This window comes from Benincasa hispida, chromosome 11 (assembly GCF_009727055.1).
Source record: "Benincasa hispida cultivar B227 chromosome 11, ASM972705v1, whole genome shotgun sequence".
NCBI lineage: Eukaryota > Viridiplantae > Streptophyta > Magnoliopsida > Cucurbitales > Cucurbitaceae > Benincasa > Benincasa hispida.
The window spans coordinates 21859323-21878181 of NC_052359.1; the positions used below are offsets into that span (position 1 = coordinate 21859323).

General features: G+C 33.8%; 1 protein-coding gene across 1 annotated transcript in view; it reads left to right on the plus strand.

The window, feature by feature from the left end:
• Positions 1 to 11533: 11533 nt before the first annotated feature.
• LOC120091312 overlaps positions 11534 to 18859 on the plus strand; it is a 19291-nt gene continuing 11965 nt past the window's right edge. The window contains exons 1-5 of the mRNA XM_039049289.1: positions 11534 to 11690; positions 12891 to 13037; positions 13123 to 13305; positions 13777 to 13859; positions 14006 to 14204. Of these exons, the coding sequence (XP_038905217.1) occupies positions 11634 to 11690; positions 12891 to 13037; positions 13123 to 13305; positions 13777 to 13859; positions 14006 to 14204 (669 nt within the window). The 5' untranslated portion in view covers positions 11534 to 11633. The remainder of the gene's footprint in view (positions 11691 to 12890; positions 13038 to 13122; positions 13306 to 13776; positions 13860 to 14005; positions 14205 to 18859) is intronic.

An 18859-nucleotide genomic window follows, 5' to 3' on the forward strand; every position in this document is an offset into this window, starting at 1 on the left:
TGTTGATAGAAATACCTTATTCTCTTGAGGATCGTAAAATAGACCACCTTTTGTTTCTTTTGGATAACCTACAAATACACGTGTGTCAGGCATCCCCAAATCCTAAAGTGACGTAAACTGCCTTTACGCCCTTTCCATAACTCATAAGGTGTTTTTGAAACACTTTTAGAGGGAACGTTATTCAAAATATAGACAGCAGTCTCTAATGCATATCCCCAAAAGGAATCAGGTAACTCAGCAAAGCTCATCATTTGAGCGAACCATGTCCAACAAGGTTCTGTTTCTTCTTTCAGATACACCGTTCTACTGAGGCATATTAAGTGCAGAGAGTTGTGACTTGATTCCGTGTTCTATCATATAGTCCTAGAATCTTAAGTCCATGTACTTCCCATCTCGATCTGATCGTAGTGTCTTAATTGTTTTACCTAACTGGTTCTCAACCTCAACCTTATATTCTTTGAACTTTTCAAAAGAATCAGACTTGTGATGCATTAGGTAAATATGACCATACCTTGAATAATCATCAATAAAACTGATGAAATATTCATACCCACCTCGAGCTTTGACATTAATCAGTCCACAGAGGTCCGAATGTACGAGCTCTAAGGGTATCGTGGCTCTGAGATCTTTTCCAGTAAAGGATCTCTTAGTCATTTTTCCCTAAAGACAAGACTCACGTAGAGGTAAAGAATTGTCTTCTAACTGATTTAGGAGTCCATTCTTAACCAATCTCTCAATCCTTTTGAGATTTATGTGACCAAGTCTTAAGTGCCATAGATAGGCATTAGAAGAAACTTTTTGTCTTTTATTTTGAGTTTCGACTGTTCTAAACATCTCAGTATTTAAGACAAATTTTGCTTTAGTTGGTCTTAACTTATATAAGTTGTTTTCAAGTATAGCAGAACACATTTGAATACCTTTTTTGAAAATGAACGCTTCATTAACTTCAAAAGATAATTTTATACATTTGTTCCAATATACATGTGATAGATATCAAATTTTATCTCATTTTAGGAGCATACAAAACATCTTTAAGTATGATATATCTATCGTTGAAAAACAACTTCAAGTCTCTTACTACTTCGGCCGAGACAACCTCTCCTGTTCCAACCTTGAGGGTGATCTCGCCTTCTTCAAGCTTTTTCCAGGAACTAGTTTCCTGAAAAGAGAAGCAAATATGATTAGTGGCTCCTGAATCCAATATCCAGGTTGAGGTATCATACTCCACTAAACATGTTTCAGCAACTAGTAAAGTCATATTTACCTTGTGCTTCTTTCGAGGCAGGGGCCTGAGGACATTCCTCAGTTAAGACAAATCTCAGGTTATCTATTACTAGTGTTGAATTCAGATTGTTTTTCCAAGTTGAGTAATTATTGCCGTTAAGTTTTTTAGAAGCTAAGAGTTGATCTAAAGAAATAGTCATGCTGAAAGGAAAAACCGTCCTTTTAGTAAAAACATTAATCTTTTAAATCCAATCAAGTTTAGCAAAAAAAAAAAAACTAATAATGTACCCTTCATTATTATATTTGCAATGATATTTCAACGGTTTAGAATAACCTTCACGAGGGGTGATCGACTATTTCTCCATTGAACCAAGACTATCTTGACTAGATACTATCATCAAATAACTCTTATTCCTATATGTAACTTATTTATCGCTACTTTGGCAAGAGAATTTACTAACACTTAGTAATTCTCGTAAGTGTAACCCTCCATTTTCAGACCTCAAAGATCGGAATCATTATACTCCCGAAGTTGAAAAGACAAGAATGAAAACGGACTTGAGAGACCCTATCAATTTCTAGAGTTTGTGGAGTTTCGAATCCTATAATACAGCCCTCTGATTAGTAAGGTCACTCCAGGGCAGACATGCAGGCACATTATAGGAATCTCATAGTGCGACCTAATGGAAGAGACCGTAGGATGTGTTGACATACTTCCTTCTCCCACTTACTATGAACAACTTCCTCTATTCACCTTGGTATTGACTCATGCAAACACTCTCCGAATGGAGTCCGCTCCAAGACGGCCTAAAGCCAAGCATGAATCTCACGGTTTGAACTCTTAGGGACACTAGAGCTAAAAGTACATTATTCTCTCCAGCTGAAGTGTTCTAGAAGGTTAGGGTATAAAAATACTTAGCGATACATTTCGGCTAACTAAACATATCCTAAGTCTAGGTGATTCATCCGAGTATAACTTTTATACTGAATTTTTAACCTATGATGTCTAGGTGATAAACAAATTTTATTACCTCACACCGCTCACGCATGCTCATAAACCGGTTTAAACCTAACTCAGACACCGGCTCGATCTCCAGGTAGTAGGTATTCCGTGAACCGTCAACTTAAAAACCTTCAACCTTAGTCATCTTAACTGACTTTTTGCCAAGATCTTGCCAAGTGAGTTTCTCGTAACTTCGATTTTACAAGATATCGATCTATTTTCTATGAAAATTGGGATTTCTTGATGGTTAACCTTAAATGAGCATGCATATTATTTTTGTAAAAGATTTTAGAAGTTTAGTTTATTTATAACAATATAAAATAAATTATAACAATTATAACCCTAGAGCATTCATCTATAACATGCTTCTTCAATCAAACATGCTTTAATATAAACCTTATATTAAAACTAAGCATGCATAGTATATATTTTTATAACACTTATAAGATATAACAAATGCATGTCACATGTTTTCCTATGGTGGGGTTTTAAAACTATATGGCATACTATATGCACACATAATTATACAACATTTACATCACATGCATAATAGTTTAAACAACACTAAAGTGGACCGATTTTGGCATTAAGAACAAACAAATACCTAATTATTACATAAATCAGCAACCAGCTTCCAGAACCGGCTTCAAACACTTGAACCATCTGACTGCTCAGAAACCACTCAACCCAGCCCAAAAATACCAAAAACCAAGTTGAACCGGTCAAACCGGCTCAACCAGGTCAACGAACCGGTTCAGACTATCTGGATTGGCTCAAGTTCACTGGTGTGGTCAACGAAAGTGCGGGCGGGTCGAGCGAACGAAAAGCGGGTCGCGGAGGCGGGAGGCGCGCAAGGCTGCTTCGAAGCGGGTCGGAGCGGAAACAAGCCAGGGGGAAATCACAGGCGCGCGGGTTGCGCGAAGCGGAGTGGGCGGCAAACCGGGTCGGTAGGCCGGGCTGGAGAGCTTCATCGACAGCTGGCGCTCGGGTCGGGTCTGGGAGTCATTCTCGGGTCTGGAGGATAATTCCGGGTCTGTGATCAATTTTTCTCCATTTTTGTTGCTGTCCTCTCTCCTGGTATCAAGCAATTACATACCTAATTTCAACTCTAATGACTCCAAAAAATTTACAGACCCTTTTTCACACATTAATGCTCATAAACATGTGAGCAATTACAAATTTCACAAGAAATTTAAAGAAAAACAATGCCAATCATAAATAAATCCACTTTAAGTGCAATTTCATTCAAACATTTGAATAGAAAAAGAAAAAACTACCCACCAAAAGCAATTGAGCGTAATTAAAGCATGCTCTGATACCACATGATAGAACATGAGACATATGCAGCGGAAATAGGACCTAATTACACTCTAATTGCTTCTAAACAAAAGGAAATAAGCATGCAAATTGAAGTGGATAGGATATTTGAAACCTTACCTTTGAAGCTCCCGAAACTCGCTTTTCTTGCTGAATCTCGATCGGAATTCTTCCGGACCACCACTAGAGTTGACCTACTATCCTCTGGACTCAGAAACCAGATTGTGGACCCGGTGGAGAAGAAACCGAGAGAGAGAAAGATCGAAAAATAAGAATGAATTTGGGTTTGGGTTTTTAATTTTTCAGCCCATTTATGAAAACTAATTTTTTGCAAAAATGGCCAAAAGTCTTTCAACCAAATTGAAAAGCCCAATTATATAGAAAAAAAGTCATGCAACAATTGCATGAACAAAATCCATAAAAACCCAACTACTATATCCACTATCTTAGTGGCTTAATATCTCCACTATAAGCCAACACCTAGCCCACTATTTTATTAGTGGAATTATCCAACAAAAGTTTGGATTTTTCCACTAACTTTAGTCAAAGGGCAAAATAGTTATTCTGGTCAAAGTCAAACTTTGACCAAAAGTCAACATTTTGACTTTTTATAATTTCTTCCGTGTTGACTAATTTTGACCTCCCGAGCATGAATCCGCATTCATTTTCTCAAAATTCAAATCACATTTGAATATAAGGTCGGTCAAAGTTTGACTTTTCAAAGTCAAAAAATCAACTCTTTGACTTTTTACATCTTTGACCATTTCCATTATTTCCGAGTTCCGAATATGAACGTATTCATATTCTTGATTGTGAAATCACATTTAAATATTAAAGCCATATCTCTAAACTGAAAAAACCCGACACTATATCACATATACTTGTCGGTTTCTCTCTCTTCACCTAATTCGAACAATTCGAATTATTCTATCATACTGTTCTAAGTTTATTCCATATGAGCTAGTAAGGGAACCTAATGGACCTACAGATCATGGCTCCAACAATATGAGATTAGCTGGCTAAACTCTTTAGACGGAGCTAATCAACATTCGTTAACAACGGGTCATTCCACTAAGTCCCGTAGTTGCACTCCCCTCACTATAGATATATTTGTGTCCATTTGATATAACCATGATTAGTAAACTAATCTTTTACAGGTTGTTCGTAATCTCGGCTGGGTCATAAAAACCGTTTTACCCAAGACTACATCTTGTTCCTTAAGTTCCATTGATCCTCTAATGAACAATTGGTTTAAGGTCAAAACCTATAAATCGAATCCCTCTTAGGCCAAGGAGAGGTGGGGCCCCTTGTTCAAGACCTGGATTCAGTACTAAAGAGAACAACCTTATCTACTATCCCTATACGAATTCTACTTGCACCCTATGTTCCCAGCTATCCACCCGATCTTACCCTTGAAATGGGAGGCTTATTGGGCCAACGATGATGAGCTGCCCTCACCTATGCAGATCTAAGGATAATTCCGAGTGAACAGGAGTTCATAGTTAGCTCAGGATTAATATTAAGTTACCTAGGTCATCAATTAACAAATAGTCAGTTTTATACATAAAATGACATTTAGAACGTAAAAAGTGACTATTTCATGGTTCAATCTTATGAAAACTCATTGCATAGGACGCCTCCACTCACATATCTCTATATGAACGATTCAGGATCACATCGTTTGTACTAACTACAAAGTGGGCCGCATCCATAGTGTCCCCAGAATAGGTGCCCAATCTTTATTCATATACTTATGACCATTTTGGCTACATATTGAACTTGATCCACATTTTTTCACTACATAAAGTTCAAACTACATTAAATAGCCTCAGACCTTAGTTTATTGGATTCAAGATTACAATTTCAATAACAGTTTTATCAAAAAAAACAAAATAGAATATGTTTATTAATTTATAAACTACGAGTTTTAGGACATAAAATCCAACAGTAGCAACCCAAGTTTTGGCCACTACCCACAATAAACCTCCTGTATTCTCCTTAGGGATTGAGAATAGGCAGCAAGTGTAAGCTCTGTTATCTTTTTTGGGAAGAAGGAGAGGATTTTAAAAGAAGAAAGAAGAAAATTTTTTCTTTTGTGTGTTCATGGGAGTTTACAGTGAATCATAGAGAGACACCCTCTCCTGTAAAAACTAAAAAACGGAAGAAGATAGAGATTCTGTCAACTAAACCAATATTTCTCACACACGTTTCTTTGAGAGAGAATTAAGGAGAGGGGGTTCTTTAATTTTGAAAATTTAAATTAAAATAAAAAAATAAAATAAAATAATATATATATATATTATATATAACTTATTATATGTATATATAACTATATGTATATCGAATATAACTCATAACCTATAGTTTTTATATTGTATCAAATACAATATAAACCTATAGTTTAAATTTCTCTCAATTATTCATGGTATTTATACTAAATTTAATTATATAAATCTCATCCATATAATTTATTTGAATTATATTCAAATATTTAATTCCTCTAAAAATCAACTTTATATTATATGTATCAAATACATTATTTAATTATATCACATATAATTAATTAAATTAAATTATGTCATATAAAATTAATTCCATCAATTAATTTGAACAATTGAAATTAATCAAAAAATAATTCTCAATGATTCCTGTTGAGCTACAGAGGGGACCTTATATAACTTGAAAATTGGAGCTCTAATAGTACTTGAATAATTACTTAAACTCATTTAATTAATTATTCAATGTCCATTAACTGTCGGTCAGTCCACTAAAGACCGACAACTGTACTCTTCGCACTACAGATATATTTCTGTGTCCATTGGATATAACTAGTCAATAGTACAATAACCCTTCACAAATTGCTCGTAAGTACAGTTTAGTCAAAATCCGTTTTCCCTGTAGTTACATCTAACTCCTTAAGTACCATTGATTTCTCTATGAACAATAAGTCATAGTCCAACTATGACCAAATCCCTCTCAGACTAAGAGAGGGTGTAGCCAAATTGTTTAAGCCCCAAAATCAGCCCTTAAGAGAGAAATTTATCTACTTACCCCGACATCAGGGAAAAAGTAAATTTCATCTTGTGTAGCTGTGTTCTCAGCTCCCCAATCAAACGAATCCCCAAAATGGTAGGCATATTGAGTCGACGATTTGGCCACTCCCATCCATTCAAATCAAAAGACCACCTTCATAGGCAAAAGTTTACAACTCACTTATGGTCACCTACGGTCAAGTCATATCACCTATGGTCTTCCTAGTGAAATGTAATTCTCTACTATTAACGACGTTATATAATGAGACTAGTCATTTTGTGTTTTAGTCTTATACAAACTCTTTGTTCTGGATACCCCCACTCACATGTCTCAACCTGAATGATCAAGATCAAATCATTTATAGCACTTTATAACACTTGTAAATCAACAAAGCGGACCGTAACCGTAGTGTCACCAGGATAAGGTACCCAGCTTATTCATCTACTGTAAACCATTTAAGTTATCATTTAAACACGATTCACCTGTATGTCTCTACATACATGTTTATATTACATAAAATAACCTAGGATCTTTGTTTATTGGATTGAGTGTATGGTCATAAAATAACAATTATTTTAATATTAGCAATTTGTTTATACAAAGTTTATAAACTACAAGAATATAAGAGAGATTTAGGACACCAATCCCAACAGTTCACAAGTTCACACCCGTCAACTTCTACTCCACTTCCTTGGGACAAATACTTCCTTAACCCATGCTGACAAGAGCTAGAAAATATACGTGAATGAAATGTAACTAAAGACATGTTCGAGAGTGATTTAAAAACTATCAAAATCACATTTGGAATGTACAAAATCACTCTAAAATACGAGTTTAATCATTCAAAATTAATTTACTATTTACTTTTAATCTTTTAAATACAGTTTTCATATCATCAAAATTGATTTTAAATAGTTAAAGACATGTTTTAAAGTAATTTTGAAAATAAGAGTGATTTTAATATTTTAAAATTGGTTACAATCACTCCCGACACATGCCATAAGCCAATTTGTGAGAAAGTTCCATGAATTGTTAGCAGGGAAGCATGCTTTTGGGCCTAGGCTTGCCATAAATTGGGTTATGTAGGGTAGCAAAGCTTGGGTGCAGTTGGGTTGCCCTGTCTCGATGCATTCTCTCAATCACAATGTAAAAAAAATGAATAAACGAATATATATATATATATATATATATTGGTTCCGAATGTTGTAGTTTTTTGGTCCCTAAATTCTAAAAAACGTCAGTTTTAGTTCCTTAACTTTTAAAAAGTGTTTTCTTTTATCCCTACCATTAAGATTCTATTAACTTTTTAACAAAATAATGTTGTGGCTTGTATTTTTAGATGATTAATCTGCCAAAATGAAAAGGTTTAGTTAGTTTATAGAGGAAATTAATCCGTTTGTTTAACATGTAGTTATCCTTGTGTAAGTGGTGCATTTAATTAATTAAACCTTTAAACCAAGGATTAAAACATTTGTCAGTTCGTTAATATATATGTAAGTCGAAGAATTCAACATCAATATTAAGGATTAGTCAATATTTCCAATATCTTTTATATACACACACAAAACATAACATATTATCATCCATTAATCTTAATATGTATATATACACTAATAATAAGATTTATAACTTATTTTGGAAGTAAAAATAACTCAATTATCAATTTAAATAATTTGTATAAATTTTTTTATTTTCAAAATATTCGTTGATAATGATATTTTTATCGATATATCCATAAAATTGAAATCTCAATATCAACGTCAATATTGAATCTTTACTTTAACAATTAAATCCTCCTTACACTGAAACTGCTTCGTTTGAGAGTCAATTCACAAAATTGGTAATTTCAACTGTCGATGTGGACCGATGTTTGCTCTCTCTCACTCCGAACATAAAGGGGAGCCAAATCACAAATCTCCCTATTAATTACTTGGAAGTAATCCTGTATCTTCATCCTTTTGGGATCCCATTGTTGAATAAATCAAGAAAAAGGTTGTATATATTAAAAGGAGGAAGATTGACTCTGGTACAAGTAGTCCTCAATAAATTTCCTACTTATTTTCTCACCATCTTTAAAGCCTCTCAATTGTAATCCTTAGCCTAAAAATTCAAGCTTTTCTTGAAGGTATTCATTCTCATCACATTCTCTTTGAGAAAAGCCCTTGGTCATTAATCTAGCGTTATATTTTATCCCTTCTTCATTTGATCTCCAAAATTTCTTCTTGTAAATCCATTTGCAAGCTATTGCCTTTCATTTTGGAGGGAGTAAAACCATAATTCAAGTTCCGTTCCTCTTTAAAGATCCAATTTCTTCATCCATTTGCAAGATTGACTCCACTAGTATGTTGAATTAAGTAAACAATTTAAATTAACACATTAACAATAAACTTAATATGGAAATGAAAGAGTCAAAGTGACAAGACGAGTTAGCATTTACTGAAGCCATAAGATCTTAGAGTATCCACATAAATCCCTTCGAAATTTAGCTCATAATTAAGAAAGAATGAATAGATTTCATTAATTCAAAAGTCATGATTACATATCAATCTTAAAAGAATAAAGCAAATAAGAAATGGAAAAGTGCAAATAAAGTAATGCTGGAAAAAAAAAAAAAAATCATTTGAATCAATCTCACACTCTCTATGACTTCCTAGGACGGATTCACCTTTCTCAAGGATGAATTCTCTCTTTACACACATTCTCACAGGGTAGGGATGAACTAAACGTAGGGTTTTTTTAGAGGAGCTTTCGTTCTTGAAGAAATTCTAGATAAAATGTTGAGATGTCTCCTTAAGAGTGCTAGTTTCTTCACAATTCAAGAACAAGGCTTTCACTCTAAGAAGCACAGACACAGATACGGATACGATACGATACGTTAATTTCTAAAAAAACTAAGATACGAATACGTCGAAGATACGTTATATATATATATATATAATTAACTGTTATAATACTTATTTTAAGTTAGATTAAAATAGATTCAAGAAGAGAGTGAAAACTTGAAAAAAAAATTTAGTAACGACGAGTGATTGTTGAGCAACTAGAGTAAAGATAGGAAAAAAAGTAGAATGTGAAGTTTGAAGAATGAAGTTGTGGATGAAGGGAGTATGAATCATGATTTAAATAGTGAAAGAGAAGGGAAGAATGAAGATTTAATTATGTTTCGGATTTTTTTTTTAAAAATTATTATATTTTTATCATTTTAATTTATTTTGTTTTGGATTACTTAATTTAAGTGTACTTTTATGTTTGGAAGTGATTTTAAAATGGTGGAAATCACTTTTGTCATTTTCAAAATCAATATGAAACATGTTTAATTCTTCAAAACTAATTTTGATGATATGAAAATTGCATTTAAAAGTGTAAAATTGAAAATTAAATTAATTTTAAGTAATTAAAAGTGTGTTTTTGTGTGATTTTAAAAATGAAAAAAAAAAGTGATTTTTGATGATTTTAAAATTTGTCCTAAACATGCATTAAAATAAAATGGGTTGTGGGTTGGGTTTTTTGAGTGTTAGGCTTAAATTTTTTTTAAAAAAACTGACCCATGTATCCCCTCCATATATGTGGAAGTAGATACACGTATCTGAAAATTAAAAATACAAATAAAAAAAATCAGATACTTCAAATCACGTATTTGGACGTATCAGACGTATTCGTATCTGATATCGATTCTCTGCACAATTAAAAGTATCTGTGCTTCCTAAGCCAGAAGAGTTGGTCGTCGCCAAACCCTCAAAACACCATCAATAGATGAACACAAGAAATTCATAAGTATAGTCAGTGGGGCAACATCGGAGACATTAGAAAGACGTGACAATCACTTGCAAACAATATTTAGGCTCAATTTGTGTTCTCTCATTTGTATGATGTTGTGAATATTAGAACATTGAACTGTCGAGTTGCCTATATTCTGAAATGCATCAAGTGCAGGATAATTTATCGTAATTTGTATTTTTTTTTTAACATTCACTTCAAATAAAAGCAAGTCAAAATAGTACTAAATCGTATGATTATTTTCATGGTGGTAATTCCCTTTGAGATTAGCCTGGACCGAAGGTTGGGTTTTGACACTTGTCTAGATGATAATCTCCATCGGAATTGTCACCGATTTGAATGGTCCATTATGTTCTGACAACTATCTCAATTATATCTCGACGTCACCAAAATTTCCACCAAATCTTGAGTTTTAGTTATGTTTTCATAATTTATTGAGGGAGAATATACTTTTGATATCTAAAATTTGAGTTTAACGTCAGTTTGGTCTCTAAACTTTTAAAATAGACACATTAATCTCGAGATTTGATAAATAGTTATAAATGATCCTTGAAGTATTAGTTGACTTAAGGGTTAAGAGGTTAGATGATATGATATTTAATTTATCTTCACCCATAAACTCAAACTTTTAGGCCAATAAGTGATTTAACATGATATTAAAGTAGATGTTCTAAGGAAGTTTTGATATGAGACGAAATTTGTTTTCATCAATCAGTTTAAACTTTTAACTTTGGGTTGAATTTGTTGGTTAATTCAACATAAAGGTAATTGCATAAATGAAAACAAAGGAAAGAAAAATGGAAAATTATCTATTCCCAATATACAGACACATACAAGATCATCTTTTTGCACAGTGGACAACAATGACGAACTTTGTTGTAGGTGAACGAGAAGAAGTGGGATACACAACTAGCAACCTAACTCTCTGCGTCATTTTCTATTAGTCAACTAATGCAACGATCCAAAGACCATTTAAAACTAATTATCAAACTTAAAGGAGGACAGTGTCCATTTTAAAATTTTACAAACCAAATCCGCATCGAATCTCAGACCATGAGATTGATAATATGAACACTATGCCAGTTCAACTATGACAATAGACTAAATTTTCAAACAAAGAAAGGAAAAGAAAAAAAAAAGAAAGATGAAAAGCCTGGCGTCAAGCTAGCCACGTCAGGCGAATTGCTGATAGTTGTTCGTTTTTGGGAATTACTCACGAGTTCTAAGTGTAAGTGTGAACTGTGGAGGAATTTCGACCGTAGCATTCAAATTAGCGGCCATGGCAGTTGCAGTGAACTACTGCAACTCTTCCGCCTTTCTGGGTTACTTTCCTTCTGTGAGTTCTTTTACTTTTCTTCTTCGTTTTCGCTTCTCTGGTTTTGATGCTATAATGGCCGATTAGTCAAGCTTTAATCATCAGAGTTTATGATTTCCTGGAACCCCCTTCTGGTTATGGATTTAGGTTACGAAAAAAGAAATCCTTGGCATATATACGTAGGTTTGTTGTTTTGGGGGAGTTCTTCAGTTTGGGAAGCTTCGATATGCCATTAAACTCGAGAAACTTCTGTCACGGTTTATTTAATTCTTTATTTACATTCTTAATATGATACTCCTCTCATTGCTAGGCGTGAAAGTTATGGCAAAGTCTAATGAGGGAGTATTGGTCGTGGAGGAAAATTTTTAGACGTGTTATCAATGCTATTCATTGGTGGACTTGGAAATATTCATTAAACACAGAAAAGTGTTATCAATTAGTTGCCATTATGAATATAAATACTGTTAATAAGATCTATAATTTATTTGGAAAGTGACAAGAACTTAACTATTAATTAGAATATTTTTTTAAATTTTTTTTTTAGTTTACAAAACTATCTGGTGGTAAATTTGTAAAATCGAAATCTTGACATGGACATCAAGGTCGATTGTTTAATCCTTGCTCATGCCTTGTGTGCCTTAATATGTTTTGCCTCATGACTTGGGAAATTAAATTTCATCCTAAATTCTTTTTTGAAACGAAAACAATACTTTTCTTTGTCAATTTTGTAAATTTCATCCTGAATTAATGGAAGGGGTAAAATTTAATAATGATTATTCCACATTTGTTCTTAGACTTCATCTTTACATTGCTTCCATCTCTGAAATTGTTGCTTGTTAACCTGGTTTGGTGTGATATAAGAAATGCTTCGCTCAATGTATGGCTGAAAAGTGAAAAATGAAACAAAACAAGTTTGAGAGCAGGAACTGCTGTCCCTGCTGGCTCCTTGTATTGCTTTCAGTTTTCTCATGCTACTGGTGAAGATTATACTGTTGCTATGCTTTTATGTATCTTCCTCATGTTTTTCAGATACTACTGGTGGCATGTTCTGTGATTTTATTCATCTTGTTTGTCTGTAATTTGTAAAGCGCTTGTGCCAAATCCAAGCTGTAGTGTTTTAACTTCAAAAAGATTAAGGATATGATACTTTACTTTCATATTTTATGCATGGTTCTTTTGTGGTATATAAATAGAAAAACCTTAACTATTTTGTAATTGTAGGAAAAGTTGAAGTCCAGAGACTTGATTAGCCCTTCAGCTCAAGCAACTAGAATTAATGGGCTCTTTTGGGGAGCTAAAAAGTCAACAGTACCAAATGAAATTGATTATTCATTGGGAGATTTTACTTTGTCAGGGACAGGCCCAGAGGTATACTCCTTGTCCTTGATTCTGAAGTCTGTAGTTTATAATAGATAGTTACTTCGTTGTTATCACTTAGTTGTTCCTTATTCAGGGAGGCTCAGTTTCCCATTCAAAACCTACAAAGTTGTCTCTTTCAGTTGTTTCGTCTATTTCAGAGGTTTCAGCCAGTGACTGGGATGCTTGTGCCCTGGATAGTACTGGCCCTGAAAAATATAATCCATTTCTAACCCATGGGTTTCTTTCAAGCCTGGAGGAGACAGGTTGTGCTGTGAAGGTGAGGAATTAAGGCCTCTTCAGAATCAGACATAGGGTTAAAAATGTTTGGTTCATACATTAACAATTATCTGAGATTCTGACCTTGAAATTTTCATAAGCAGGTTGCTTTTTGAACACAATATTCAATGGAAAATTATTTCAAATAGTAAAACTCTTGAAAATATTTACAAGATATAGCCAAATTTTATAACTAACAATTATTGGTGTCTATCAGCGTCTATCATTGATAGTTATAAAATTTTGCTATATTTTGTAAATATTTTGGTTTATTTTTCTATATTTAAAAACAGCCCGATAAACAAAACACAATTAAAAATAGACAATATAATTCCATACAATTTAGCATTAGCCACTAGTTTATGAAATAGCTATTTATATACAATGAATCGTGGGTAGTGTCTTTAAACAAAGTAACTTTTACCTTGTCTCAGAAAGCAGCACCATTGTCTTACTTTCAATCGGATTTCAGGAAACTGGATGGATGCCTCGCCACATTGTGGCTAAGGATGAATCGGAAAATATTTTATGTGTTGTTCCACTTTATCTTAAAAGGTTAGAATCGCCTCTCTATTTGTTTATCTTTTCTTGATTGATTCCCTATTTTTATACTACATTTTTTTATGCTGTCTATTGAGAAGGTCTGCTGATTTTGATCCATGGCTGCCTTTTCGACTTTTAACTTAATTTTCAATCTGCAGTCATTCCTATGGCGAATTTGTTTTTGATCATTCCTGGGCTGATGCATACTACAGTTTTGGTGCAAGATATTACCCAAAACTACAATGTTGTGTGCCTTTTACCCCAGTGACTGGTCCAAGGATTTTAATCCGTAACACATTATTCAGAGATGAAATCTTTGACATTCTAATTTCTGCTTTGAAGGATATGACAGCCAAGGTACGACTAGGCATATTTTTTATGCTTTTAAGCTCGTAAATTATGCCCTTCTGTCTGTATGACAAATCCTTTGTGATCATTCTTATGATAATATGCACTTAAATCTCTCTCTCACTCTCGTGTCATATTGTTTACTATTTAGCATTTGAAGATGGCATCTTATTTGTGAGAAGAATGTGAACGACTGTTAGAGAATTTGATCTTTGGAGCAATTCCATATTATATTTTGCACATGTTTAATGTAAATAATGCTTGGTCATGGGAGTTTTTTTGGTGAGGTGGTGTTTTTTTTTTTTTTTTTTCTTTTTCCTGGGGGGGGTCCGTCTTAGTAGAAAAAAAAAAAAAAAGGTAGTGTAACTTTTACCCTTGATTGTACTAGGACCCCACGGGTGTTGGTTTGCATTTGAATCCTTTGGCTATTTAGTTGATGGAAGTTATGGCTTTGGCAATAAAGCAAGGATGCATTTCTCTCTCTCTCTCTCTCTCTCTCTCCTTTTGGGTAAGACTATTAGNAAAAAAAAAAAAAAAACTAATAATGTACCCTTCATTATTATATTTTGCAATGATATTTCAACGGTTTAGAATAACCTTCACCGAGGGGTGATCGACTATTTCTCCATTGAACCAAGACTATCTTGACTAGATACTATCATCAAATAACTCTTATTCCTATAGTAACTTAGTTATCGCTACTTTGGTCAAGAATTTACTAACACTTAGTAATTCTCGTAAGTGTAACCCTCCATTTTCAGACCTCAAAGATCGGAATCATTATACTCCCGAAGTTGAAAAGACAAGAATGAAAACGGACTTGAGAGACCCTATCAATTTCTAGAGTTTGTGGAGTTTCGAATCCTATAATACAGCCCTCTGATTAGTAAGGTCACTCCAGGGCAGACATGCAGGCACATTATAGGAATCTCATAGTGCGACCTAATGGAAGAGACCGTAGGATGTGTTGACATACTTCCTTCTCCCACTTACTATGAACAACTTCCTCTATTCACCTTGGTATTGACTCATGCAAACACTCTCCGAATGGAGTCCGCTCCAAGACGGCCTAAAGCCAAGCATGAATCTCACGGTGTGAACTCTTAGGGACACTAGAGCTAAAAGTACATTACTTCTCTCCAGCTGAAGTGTTCTAGAAGGTTAGGGTATAAAAATACTTAGCGATACATTTCGGCTAACTAAACATATCCTAAGTCTAGGTGATTCATCCGAGTATAACTTTTATACTGAATTTTTAACCTATGATGTCTAGGTGATAAACAAATTTTATTACCTCACACCGCTCACGCATGCTCATAAAACCGGTTTAACCTAACTCAGACACCGGCTCGATCTCCAGGTAGTAGGTATTCCGTGAACCGTCAACTTAAAAACCTTCAACCTTAGTCATCTTATCTGACTTTTTGCCAAGATCTTGCCAAGTGAGTTTTCTCGTAACTTCGATTTTACAAGATATCGATCTATTTTCTATGAAAATTGGGATTTCTTGATGGTTAACCCTAAATGAGCATGCATATTATTTTTGTAATAGATTTTAGAAGTTTAGTTTATTTTATAACAATTATAAAATAAATTATAACAATTATAACCCTAGAGCATTCATCTAAAACATTCTTCCTTCAAACAACCATGCTTTAATATAACACTTATATTAAAACTAAGCATGCATAGTATATATTTTATAACACTTATAAGATATAACAAATGCATGTCACATGTTTTTCCTATGGGGGTTCTTCAGTTTGGGAAGCTTCGATATTGCCATTAAACTCGAGAAACTTCTGTCACGGTTTATTTAATTCTATTTACATCTTAATATGATACTCTCGTCATTGCTAGGCGTGGAAAGTTATGGCAAAGTCTAATGAGGAGTATTGGTCGTGGAAGGAAAATTTTAGACGTGCTTATCAATGCTATTCATTGGTGGACTTGGAAATATTCATTAAACACAGAAATATGTTATTCAATTAGTTGCCATTATGAAATATATAATACTGTTAAAAGATCTATAATTTATTTGGAAAGTTACAAGAACTTAACTATTAATTAGAATATTTTTTTAAATTTTTTTTTTTAGTTTACAAAACTATCTGGTGGTAAATTTGAGCTAAATCGAAATCTTGACATGGACATTCAAGGTCGATTGTTTAATCCTTGCTCATGCCTTGTGTTGCCTTAATATGTTTTGCCTCATGACTTGGGAAATTTAAATTTCATCCTAAAATTCTTTTTTTGAAACGAAAACAATACTTTTCTTTGTCAATTTTGTAAATTTCATCCTGAATTAATGGAAGGGGTAAAATTTATAATGATTATTCACATTTGTTCTTAGATCTTCATCTTTACATTGCTTTCATCTCTGAAATTGTTGCTTGTTAACCTGGTTTGGTGTGAAAAGAATGCTTCGCTCAATGTATGGCTGAAAAGTGAAAAATGAAACAAAACAGTTTGAGAGCAGGAACTTTGCTGTCCCTGCTGGCTCCTTGTATTGCTTTTCAGTTTTCTCATGCTACTGGTGAAGATTATACTGTTGCTATGCTTTTATGTATCTTCCTTCATGTTTTTCAGATTACTACTGGTTGGCATGTTCTGTGATTTTATTCATCTTGTTTGTCTGTAATTTGTAAAGCGCTTGTGCCAAATCCAAGCTGTAGTGTTTTAACTTCAAAAAGATTAAGTATAATGATACTTTACTTTCATATTTTATGCATGGTTCTTTTGTGGTATATAAATAGAAAACCTTAACTATTTTTGTAATTGTAGGAAAAGTTGAAGTCCAGAGACTGATTAGCCCTTCAGCTCAAGCAACTAGAATTAATGGGCTCTTTTGGGGAGCTAAAAAGTCAACAGTACCAAATGAAATTGATTTATTCATTGGGAGATTTTACTTTGTCAGGACAGGCCAGAGGTATACTCCTATTGTCCTTGATTCTGAAGTCTGTAGTTTATAATAGATATTACTTCGTTGTTATCACTTAGTTGTTCCTTATTCAGGAGGCTCAGTTTTCCCATTCAAAACCTACAAAGTTGTCTCTTTCAGTTGTTTCGTCTATTTCAGAGGTTTTCAGCAGTGACTGGGATGCTTGTGCCCTGGAATAGTACTGGCCCTGAAAAATTAATCCATTTCTAACCCATGGGTTCTTTCAAAGCCTGGAGGAGACAGGTTGTGCTGTGAAGGTGAGGAATTAAGGCCTCTTCAGAATCAGACATAGGGTTAAAAATGTTTGGTTCATACAATTAACAATATCTGAGATTCTGACTTGAAATTTTCATAAGCAGGTTGCCTTTTTGACACACAATATTCAATGGGAAATTATTTCAAATAGTAAAAACTCTTGAAAATATTTTACAAGATATTAGCCAAATTTATAAACTAACAATTATTGGTGTCTATCAGGCGTCTATCATGATATTTGATAAAATTTTGCTATTTTTGTAAATATTGGTTTATTTCTATATTTAAAAACAGCCGATAAACAAAACACAATTAAAAATAGACAATATAATTCCATACAATTTAGCATTACCCCTAGTTTATGAAATAGCTATTTATATACAATGAATCGTGGGTAGTGTCCTTTAAAACAAAGTAACTTTTACCTTTGTCTCAGAAAGCAGCACCATTGTCTTACTTTTCAATCGGATTTCAGGAAACTGGATGGATGCCTCGCCACATGTGGCTAAGGATGATCGGAAAATATTTTATTGTGTTGTTCCACTTTATCTTAAAAGGTTAGTAATCGGCCTCTCTATTTGTTATCTTTTCTTGATTGATTCCCATTTTTATACTACATTATTTTTATGCTGTCTATTGAGAAGTCTGCTTGATTTTTATCCATGTGCTGCCTTTTCGACTTTTAACTTAATTTTCAATCTGCAGTCATTCCTATGGCGAATTTGTTTTTGATCATTCCTGGGCTGATGCATACTACAGTTTTGGTGCAAGATTATTACCCAAAACTACAGTGTTTGTGTGCCTTTTACCCCAGCGACTGGTCCAAGGGATTTAATCCGTAACACATTATTCAGAGATGAAAATCTTGACATCTAATTTCTGCTTTGAAGATATGACAGCCAAGGTACGACTAGGCATATTTTTATGCTGTTTAAGCTCGTAAAATCTATTGCCCTTCTGTTCTGTATGACAAATCCTTTTGTGATTCATTCTTATTGATAATATGCACTTAAAATCTCTCTCTCACTCTCGTGTCCAATTGTTTACTATTTAGCATTGAAGATGGCATCTTATTTGTGAGAAGAGATGTGAACGACGTTAGAGAATTTGATTCTTTGGACGCAATTCCATATTATATTTTGCACATGTTTAATGTAAAATAATGCTTGTCATGGGAGTTTTTTTTTGGTAGAGGTGGTGTTTTTTTTTTTTTTTCTTTTTTCCTGGGGCGCAGGGACAGAGCAAAAAAAAAAAAAAAAAAGCTAGTGTAACTTTTACCCTTGATTGTACTAGGACCCACCGGGTGTTGGTTTTGCATTTGAATCTTTTGGCTTATTTAGTTGATGGAAGTTATGGCTTTGGCAATAAAGCAAGGATGCATTTTCTCTCTCTCTCTCTCTCTCTCTCCTTTTGGTGTAAGACTATTAGCAACGAATTGGGGGTGGGGGGAGGGGAGGGGGACTTTCGT